The sequence below is a fragment of the Peromyscus californicus genome, unplaced genomic scaffold (genome assembly GCF_007827085.1).
Source record: "Peromyscus californicus insignis strain IS unplaced genomic scaffold, ASM782708v3 Scaffold_7__1_contigs__length_154581171, whole genome shotgun sequence".
Taxonomy (NCBI): Eukaryota; Metazoa; Chordata; class Mammalia; order Rodentia; family Cricetidae; genus Peromyscus; species Peromyscus californicus.
Window position 1 is genome coordinate 63,335,967 of NW_026294595.1, and position 11,070 is coordinate 63,347,036.

General features: G+C 39.1%; 1 protein-coding gene across 1 annotated transcript; it reads right to left on the bottom strand.

The window, feature by feature from the left end:
* Positions 1–6,351: 6,351 nt before the first annotated feature.
* LOC128102091 (olfactory receptor 8H1-like) lies at positions 6,352–7,299 on the bottom strand. The gene has a single exon (XM_052725607.1). The coding sequence runs from the start codon at positions 7,297–7,299 to the stop codon at positions 6,352–6,354; it is 948 nt and encodes a 315-aa protein (XP_052581567.1).
* Between the last annotated feature and the right edge of the window lie 3,771 nt (positions 7,300–11,070).

The window sequence follows — 11,070 nt, forward strand, 5'->3', positions numbered from 1 at the left end:
GGTGTTGAGGTCTCCCACTATTAACGTGTGGGGTTTTATATGTGATTTAAGCTTTAGTAATGTTTCTTTTACATATGTGGGTGCCCTTGTGTTTGGGGCATAAATATTCAGAATTGAGACTTCATCTTGGTGGATCTTTCCTGTGATGAGTATGTAATGCCCTTCTTGATCTCTTTTGATTGATTTTAGTTTGAAGTCTATTTTGCTGGATATCAGGATGGCTACACCCGCTTGTTTCTTAAGACCGTTTGATTGGAAAGTCTTTTCCCAGCCTTTTATTTTTAGGTAGTGTCTATCTTCGAATTTGAGATGTGTTTCTTGTATGCAGCAGAAAGATGGGTCCTGCTTTCGTATCCATTCTGTAAGCCTATGTCTTTTTATAGGTGAATTAAGTCCATTGATATTGAGGGAAATTAATGACCAGTGATTGTTCATTCCTGTTATTTTTTGGTGGTGATGTGTGGGTACTTCTATACGTTGGGGTTTACTGCTGTGGCTTTATCTGTTGCCTGTGTTTTCGAGGGTGTATCTGACTTCCTTAGGTTGGAATTTTCCTTCTAGTGCTTTCTGTAGGGCTGGGTTTGTGGATAAGTATTGTTTAAATCTGGCTTTGTCATGGAATGTCTTGTTTACTCCATCTATGGTGATTGAAAGTTTTGCTGGGTATATTAGTCTAGGTTGACATCCATGGTCTCTTAGTGTCTGCATTACATCTGTCCAGGTTCTTCTGGCTTTCAAAGTCTCCATTGAGAAATCGGGTGTTATTCTGATGGGTTTGCCTTTATATGTCACTTGGCCTTTTTCCTTTGCTGCTCTTAATATTCTTTCTTTATTCTGTACGTTTAGTTGTTTAACTATTATGTGGCGAGGGGACTTTTTTTGGGGGTCTAGTCTGTTTGGTGTTCTATAAGCTTCTTGTATCTTCATAGGCATTTCCTTCTTTAAGTTGGGAAAGTTTTCTTCTATGATCTTGTTGAATATATTTTCTGTGCCCTTGAGTTGGTATTCTTCTCCTTCTTCGACCCCTATTATTCTTAGGTTTGGTCTTTTCATGGTGTCCCAAATTTCTTGGACATTTTGGTTCATGACTTTGTTGGTTTTAGTGTTTTCTTTGACTGATGAATGTATTTCTTCTACTGTATCTTCAACGCTAGAGATCCTCTCTTCCATCTCTTGCATTCTGTTGATTATACTTGCATCTGAAGTTCCCAATCGTTTTCTCAGATTTTCTATTTCCAGCATTCCCTCTGTTTGTGTCTTCTTCATTTTTTCTATTTCCCTTTTCAGGTCTTGGACTGTTTCCTTCATTTGTTTCATTGATTTTTCTTGATTTTCTCTCAGTATTTTATTGTTTTCTTCCAGGACTTTATTGATTTCTTCTAATTTGTTTGCCCTTTCCTCTAGTTGTTTACAGCGTTCTTCACATTTTTTTGTCTTTTCCTCTACGCAAGCCTCTAGCTTCTTCATGATGTCATTCATAAGGCTGTTTTCTTCTGCTTCTTCCAATTTCTGATGTTCAGGTCTAGGTGTTGGAGGAGGGCTAGGGCCTGGTGATGCTGTATTGCTATTCATTTTGTTGTATATGTTTCTGCCTTGACGTCTGCCCATCTCCTTGTGGTTCGTTCTTGGCCTTATCCGCACACTTGGTTCAGACAGACCAGTGTTCCAAAAGGGAAGTCAGTGTTCCAAAAGGGAAGTCTGGAGCAAGATGGGAGCTGGGGGCCGGCCTCTAAGTCTCAGGAAGAGGCTTGGGGCTCAGGCGGATGGGCGTGGTGGCAGGGCGTGGAGACTGCAGGGTCTGCCAGGGGTCTTGGAGAAGGGGATCCTTCCCGGTGGGGCTAGCAGGGAACCTGCCCGGTGGCCAGAACCTGGGGCCGAGTTGGGCAGGTCTTCCCTGGAGTGGCTGGTGCCCAGGGATGGGGTCTGGGGCAAGGAAGGGTACTCACGACTGTTCCAAAAGGGACGCCCAGAGCAAGATGGGAGCTGGGGGCCAGCCTCTAAGTCTCAGGAAGAGGCTTGGGGCTCAGGCGGATGGGCGTGGGGGCAGGGCGTGGAGACTGCAGGGTCTGCCAGGGGTCTTGGGGAAGGGGATCCTTCCCGGTGGGGCTAGCAGGGAACCTGCCCGGTGGCCAGAACCTGGGGCCGAGTTGGGCAGGTCTTTCCTGGAGTGGCTGGTGCCCAGGGATGGGGCCTGGGGCAAGGACGGGCACTCACCAGTGTTGTAAAAGGGAAGTACGGAGCAAGATGGGAGCTGGGGGCCGGCCTCTAAGTCTCAGGAAGAGGCTTGGGGCTCAGGCGGATGGGCGTGGGGGCAGGGCGTGGAGACTGCAGGGTCTGCCAGGGGTCTTGGAGAAGGGGATCCTTCCCGGTGGGGCTAGCAGGGAACCTGCTCGGTGGCCAGAACCTGGGGCCGAGTTGGGCAGGTCTTCCCTGGAGTGGCTGGTGCCCAGGGATGGGGTCTGGGGCAAGGAAGGGTACTCACGACTGTTCCAAAAGGGACGTCCGGAGCAAGATGGGAGCTGGGGGCCAGCCTCTAAGTCTCAGGAAGAGGCTTGGGGCTCAGGCGGATGGGCGTGGGGGCAGGGCGTGGAGACTGCAGGGTCTGCCAGGGGTCTTGGAGAAGGGGATCCTTCCCGGTGGGGCTAGCAGGGAACCTGCCCGGTGGCCAGAACCTGGGGCCGAGTTGGGCAGGTCTTTCCTGGAGTGGCTGGTGCCCAGGGATGGGGCCTGGGGCAAGGACGGGCACTCACCAGTGTTGTAAAAGGGAAGTACGGAGCAAGATGGGAGCTGGGGGCCGGCCTCTAAGTCTCAGGAAGAGGCTTGGGGCTCAGGCGGATGGGTGTGGGGGCAGGGCGTGGAGACTGCAGGGTCTGCCAGGGGTCTTGGAGAAGGGGATCCTTCCCGGTGGGGCTAGCAGGGAACCTGCCCGGTGGCCAGAACCTGGGGCCGAGTTGGGCAGGTCTTCCCTGGAGTGGCTGGTGCCCAGGGATGGGGTCTGGGGCAAGGAAGGGTACTCACGACTGTTCCAAAAGGGACGTCCGGAGCAAGATGGGAGCTGGGGGCCAGCCTCTAAGTCTCAGGAAGAGGCTTGGGGCTCAGGCGGATGGGCGTGGGGGCAGGGCGTGGAGACTGCAGGGTCTGCCAGGGGTCTTGGAGAAGGGGATCCTTCCCGGTGGGGCTAGCAGGGAACCTGCCCGGTGGCCAGAACCTGGGGCCGAGTTGGGCAGGTCTTTCCTGGAGTGGCTGGTGCCCAGGGATGGGGCCTGGGGCAAGGACGGGCACTCACCCCAATCTTTCATTCTTAAATGAGAAGTCATCTCCAATTGGCAACTGTTCACAAAGGAAAAATTAAATTTCTTAAAGAGTTTCTATTGGTATGCAAACCACACTTAAGAGCCTTCCCCATGCCTACCAAAGGATGAGAAACAAAATAAACTCAACTATGTTTTTAAATGTATTTTGTTTCATGATGTTTTGTTTGGGCATTTTTTTTTACCATACAGATATTTTGCTTATGCATTGTAGTTTCTGATTTTCCATGTGAACGGATATGTGGTCCTTTGTCTGTATGTATTTCTTGTGCTTTTTCTTTATCCCATTTTTTTAATGTTTCTTTTGTCCTATTCTGTTTTTGTTGTGATTGTAGTGAAAGAATTTGGATTTGGGTGAGTGTGGAGGTGGGGCAGTATGTTGTAGGAATTTGGAATGAAGAAAAATTGATAAGGATGTATTTTATGAAAAAATACTTTCAATATAAAGAAACTAAGCATTTGAGCCACAGGAGGAAAATAAAAATGTGTACTTATAGTTTGGTGTGTTGCATAGTTTTAAAATATGTCTTTATAATTGGAGACATAATGTGTGGAATCATATGATAATTTATTTTACACCAAGAGTAATAGTTTGCATGATGCATTGCAGTCTTTAAAAATCATGTTTGGGAATGGGGAAATGGTAAACCACGATCAGAATATACAGTATGAAAAATTATTTTCAACAAAAACACCTGTGCTTATGTCAATATACAAAAACATGTAAGTAAGACACAATTATCTAGGGTATTATAGCTTAAAGCAATTTACATATTGACTTATGTGAGGTATAGTATGTAAAGATATGATTCAATCTTATAAAAAAGACAAACATTTTATAGTGATTGGAAGTTTTAACTATGTAACCACATACAACGTTTTGTGACCTATGCTGTGAAGAAGACAGGTAGATTTATATTTGTCTTAATTTAAATGTAAGATTCTTTTCAATTCAGATGTTATCTATAATGTTACAGATACTGTTAACCTGTGTGGCCAACACAAACAGGTACTAAAAGTTCCCTAAATTGTAGGAAAAAAACATACATGAAAGAAAGATAAAACCACAAGTTAACTGAATGGAAAAAGAAGAAAGAGCCCATAAAACTTGAAGTAGTATATGACAGAGTCAAGGTAAGAAATGACAAAAACCAATAAATGCATAAACTACAAATGCTTTTAAATTACTATTTCTAATAACTACTAACAAAATTAAACTAATCAGAATAGAAAAAAGATTCCAGAAAGCACAGATACTAGAAGAAAAATAAATCATAAACTCTTATAGTACTTATATGTAATATATCCAGCATGTGGAATAGCTTAGGAATATAGGGGCATTGCAAACATACTAGAAGATTTTAAATAATGAAAATATTAATCCTGTCTCTGACAAATCTCATGTTAATCATGAAAATATAAATTCAGTATTAAATATGTGCCTTAGTGTGTCATCTTTTTTAAATGTGAAAATGGAGTGTTGATCAGTTGGTAAATTTCTGCCACACAAGAAGGTGGATGTGAGTTCAGTCCCTAGACAAACACAAGGATCCTCTCAAATAAACACATATCTGAAAGCCCAGTGTAGGGTAGCAGAGATAGTTGCATCCCCAGAAGTCCCAGACCAGTCAGCCTATGCAATAGGTGAGTACCAGGTTCAGTAAGAAAACCTGCCTCAAAAACTATTGTGGAGAACAATATAGGAGGACATTTGACATTAACCTCTGGTCTTGCCCTCCCATGAACCTTCAAGCATGCATACAACCAAACAAACACAAACACATACATATAAGATGCACACTTACATAGGACACACACATACACACACATATTCACATGGAGAAAATGTAATAAAATGAAAATTGGTCATTTAACTAATGAATTTATTTTTTAAAAAAATTACATGCATATAATTCTACTATAAAAGAATATTAGCCATAGGTATTGCAACTAATTAAGTCTAAGAATTCTATGAGTTTCAAAAGTTTAATAGGTATACACAACAACAGTACTTCATGCAGATTTTGAACTTGATAGATTTACAGTTTATTATGTCTAAAGGAACATACAATGGCAGTACTAATTTATCCTAATCACTAAGAAGACAGTCACCTCAGTTTGATGTGGCAAACGTAAGTTCAAGTAATAAGCTTTCAAGTGCATGAGTAATTCTACAAAAGAGTTCAGAGAAAATTTTGTTTCTATGTGGCATACACTGACAAACACTCAATTATTGACAGAGAAGAAAATGCTTCTGAGTTTCAATAACTTATTTTCTCTTCTTTCTGAACTTTAAATATTTTTCAAATAGTAACATTATGATTTACAGCACAACATAATATTTTATGACTTAATACTACTTCAGACTTTTATGTAAAACTCAAATTTGAAAAGAGTTGAGTGTATTCTTTTTAAGATAATTACATGCCTATGAATTGAATTGTCTGAATGTAATTTATAAAACACTAGCAAATATTCAAGAAATGACATTGAGCATTTAAAACATATCAGAAATACAATTTCTTACTAATAATAAACAGCATTTTTATTAGTTCCTTAAGTACATTACTTCCATCATCTTATCATGAGTATCTGAAACTACTATTTCTCTTGAACTGCTAAGAAAACTGAATACCAAATTTAGTTCTTTGTCAATGATTTACAAATAGCAGATTGAATATTATACAATGAGTGATTTATGAAAGTATAGTCATTGCACAAGTTATTTTTGCATTATGTTTATCTGAATGTTTTATATGTATGAAATTTTAGATTATACCGTTGTAAGAATTTCAAACACAATTTCTTATCTTGAAAATTACTATATTTTAAAAATAAAAAATGATATATGTGTGTAATATTTGCTCCATTAAATTCAGCCAGGGAAACTGAAAATCTGAAACCACATTCCTGGAATCTCCCAACCTGTATGAGAAAAGACCCAGAGAACTAGAAAAAGTAAAATTAATAGTAATTGTTTTTAAACACTCACCAAAGAAGCATACAATTGGAAACAGTGTGACTGACTGCTTACTCTCACTCATCTTAATTTCCTGGATCCTTGTCTCTTCTTCACTAATCTAACAACAGCACCTTTCACTTCTTTGTTTCTGAGACTATAAATGAGTGGGTTCAGCATGGGGATCACAATGGTGTAAAAAACAGAAGCTACTTGATCTTTTCCCAATGAGTAGGATTTACTTGGCTTCAAATAAGTAAAGATCAGAGTGCTGTAAAAGACAGTGACTCCCAGAAGGTGAGAGGCACACGTGGAGAAGGCCTTTTGCTTTCCAGAAGTGGAATTGATCTTCAAAATAGCAGAGAGAATGGACACATAGGATACAGATATTGTGATAAGGGAACCCAGAATGGTGGAACCAGCAAAAATGAATATAATTACTTCAACTTCATTTGTGCTACTGCAGGACAGAGATAAAAGTGGAGTTGTGTCACAGTAAAAGTGACGGATGACATTGGACTTGCAGAAGTGTAGTGTTATCATGCTAAGCACAGTGACAGAGGAATCCACAGCTCCAATAACATAGGACCCAGTGAGGAGGGCAAGGCAGCATCGTGAAGACATAATAACCGGATAATGTAAAGGTTTGCAGATAGCTATGTAGCGGTCATAGGCCATTGAGCAAAGCAGAAAACATTCAGTAGCTGCCAAGAGGATGAAAATGTACAGCTGGGTGAAACAACCTATGAAGGAAATGTTCTTGTTTGAAGTCAGCAGGTTCTCTAAGGTTTTAGGTGTGATGGCAGTTGAGTAACTGAGGTCAAGGAATGACAGATGGATGAGGAAGAAATACATTGGAGTGTGAAGCTGAACATCTAGACAAATGATCAGCATCATGCCTATGTTCCCCAACACAGTGATCAGGTATATCAGGAGAAACAGCACAGAGAGGACCAGCTGGATCTCCTTGGAATCCGTCAGTCCCATGAGAATGAAGTCAGGTTTATTTGTGTGATTCCAGGAGTTCATAGTAAATGTCCCTAAATGATGAGAAATCAAAGGTAATGCATAGGTTTTATGATGGAATAGAGGTTCACGTGCATGTTTGTCACTGTCCTTTGTATATAGTATAGAACAGTAAATAATTCAATTACCAAATAGTGGCATTATATGTGATACAATTCTAAGAAAATTGTTGCTAGTCTAAATAATTTCATTTTATGAATTTAATACATGTGAAATGTTGTCATGTACATGTTAATACTATCCTCTCACTTTACACAAGTTATAAGTTGCAGAAAATTCAGTTAATTAATGTGAACCTAGTACAAACTCATGTGGAGTCTAGGATCATGGTTAAAATATAAGACACCAAATGATCCTAGTCACACTCTTGGTCCAGTAAGTCTAACGGAAATAAATATCATGTTTAGTGAACAAAGATAGAAAATAACTTTAATTCATCATTTCTGCTTTTTCAAAATCAATCAACCTTAATTACTTTTTACTGAATTTTAATAGGCTACATTAAGACAAATAACTATTAATAAATATTGGGTATTTTTTCTGACAATTCAAAACAATTTTTAAGTAAAATTATTTTATTTAAACATGCGTCAGTACTGGTCTAGTCTCCTTCCACCAATTCTGTTTGCCACAATTCTGATGTTACTTTTGTAAGTGCCAAATAATATGTGTACTTATATTTTTAAATATAGTCTTTATTTCAATTGCTTCAATCCTTCACAATTTTAAAAATACTTACTCTGAATGCCAAAGGTGACAGAAAAAATGGAGACAAAATACTTCCAATATCATTTGACTGAAAATATTCAACTCCCAAATTTTCTCACAAATGAAAGAGAAAATCTATTTATGGATTTGAACATGCCAGCCCAAGAGCTTTTGTTTTCCTTTTGATTATTTTTTCCATATTTTTGCAAACTCATTTTAAAAAATTTCAGAAGTAAATTAGGCTATTCTGGATACTTTCCTCAGGTCTTTGTCAAAACCAGTTATGAAGGAAGTTATGGCACAAATTTAATACATGAGCAAGTGTGAATATGAGCAGAGCAGTCTATGCCTTTTGTCTCTACTTCATGACACCTGGGCAAATCATGTAAAGCCATGAGCATCACACAACATGGTCATTCTCAGGGGGAAATTTCTAAGACAGGTTTCTTGGCAAGCTTTCAAGGACTGAGGTCCAAGTACTAATTCAGCAAAGGATTTGCTTTTCCCTGGGAGCCCTATAAAGAAGAACATAATAAATATGTTATTTTTCTGATAAATGTGTTATTTTCTGATATTTATTCATATACTCATTAATTCATTAAATTTAGAAAATAATATGTAAATACTAATCTATTCACAGCAACATAATATTAAGTAGTGTGGCTAGAGGGAATTATTTTTAATTAGAAGTCCTTACTTTGTCAATGAGAGTGTGATTGTAGAATAGTAATGTTTTCAGAACTAAAAATTTTAAATTGAAGAAATGATTATGCTGAAGTTAAAAATGTTACGTAAAAACAATAGAATATACTCACCAATAAGTGTGGTTCTCGCCTCTCATGAAGGAACTTCTCTTTGCAGCAGAAAGATACCATTACAGAACTATAACTAACCAAATTGCATAGGTGTGGAGCCCAGTCCCAACTGATGCATTTACAAAAAAGCTCCAGCACCTAAGACTCAGGGACCATTTCAGAAGATAGTGAAGAAAGGTTAGAGGAGCCAGAGGAACACAGGTTTGGCTCTGTGAGGGTGTCACCTTAGATGTCAGAAGCTACACTCATAAAGTCTCACTAAAATGATAGCTTAAACATAAACTGAACAATATAATAACAATAAAAATCCAATATTGGACAGGGACAGCCTAACCATTCCTTGGGATACATAACCTAAGGACTTGACATGATACCACATGGACACTTGCTCATCAATGTTCATTATAGCTCTATTGGAAATACATATGAAATAAAAAAAACAAAACTAAATGTTCTTCAACTGATAGTGCATAATGAAAACGTGATACATATTCACAATGGGATGCAGTTCAGCTATAAAAAAAATAAAATCACATGTCCCTCCTCTCTGGAGCTGAGGGCTGTAGTCTGTTTATCCTTTGCTTTATATCTAGTCTCCACTTATGAGTGAGTATATACAATGTCTGTCTTTCTAGTTCCATCCATTTGCCTGCAAATTTCATGATGTCATTGTTTTTTACTGCTGAGTAGTACTCCATTGTGTATATGTATCACATTTTTCTTTATCCATTCATTGATTGAGGAGCATCTAGGTTGTTTCCAGGTTCTGGCTATTAGGAATAATGCTGCTATGAACACAGTTGAGCAAGTGTCCTTGTGATATGATTGAGCATCGCTTGGGTATATACCCATGAGTGTTATCATTGGGTCTTGAGGTAGATCAATTCCTAATTTTCTGAAAAGTTACCATACTGATTTCCAAAATGACTGTACAACAGTGGAGGAGTGTTCCCCTTGCTCCACATCCTCTCCAGGGCAAGCTTTCATCAGTGTTTTTTATCTTAGCAATTATGACAGGTATGAGATAGTGGTATCTCAGAGTCATTTTGATTTGCATTTCCCTGATAACTAAGGATGTTGAGCAATTCCTTAAATGTCTTTCAGCCATTTGAGCTTCTTCTGTTGAGAATTCTCTGTTTAGCTCTGTAGCCCATTTTTAACTGGATTATTTGATATTTTGATGTCTAATTTCTTGAGTTCTTTATATATTTTGGAAATCAGCCCTTTGTCATATGTGGGCAGTGGAATCAGGATCTATCACTGGTATATGAGCTATCTTTTTGGAACCCATTACCTGTGGTGGGATACCTTGCACAGCCTTGATGCAGGAGGAGGGACTGGAACTGCCTCAAGTGAATGTAGTAGGCTTTCCTGACTCCTCATGGGAGGCCTTACCCTTTCAGAAGAGGGGATGGGGTGTTGGGGAAATGTTAGGAGGAGCAGGAGGAGGGATAAGGGGGGTTGTCTGTGGTTGGTATGTAAAATGAATAAAAAGCAATTTTTAAATACAGGTAGATAAATTAAGTTAACGAAAAGAAAAAAAAACAAAAAATAAATAAACAAACCAAAAAAGAAAAGAAAATCACAACTTTGCAGGCAAATGGATGTAACTAGAAAAGATCAGGTTGAGTAAGGTAACCAAGACTCTGAAAGACAAATCCTTATATTCTTTCTCATCTGAGCACTTACTCCAAATTATCAGATCTTAATACATACCTTTGAGCAACTGAAAAAACAAAACAAAACAAATAAACAAAAAAAACCCAAAAATTCGACCAAGTAAGTCATAGAGATTATAAACACATTCAGCAATGTAGCAGGATACAATATTAACTAAAAAAAAAAAAATCAGTAGCCCTCCTATATACAAATGACAAACAGGCTGAGAAGGCAATCAGAGATACATCACCTTTTCAATAGCCATTGTACCATGGAAAAAAGAAAGCATCTTCAACAAATGCTGCTGGCATAACTGGATGTCAACATATAGAAGACTGCAAATAGATCCATATCTGTTACCGTGAACAAAATTTAAGTCCAAGTGGATCAAAGACCTCAACATAAATCCAGTTACTCTGAACCTGATAGAAGAGAAAGTAGGAAGTAGACTTGAACGCATTGGCATCAGAGATCACTGCCTAAATATAATACCAGTAGCACAAACACAAAGAGAAACAATTAATAAGTGGGACCTCTTAAAACTGAGAAGCTTTTGTAGGGCAAAGGACACGGTCAACAAGACAAAGTGACA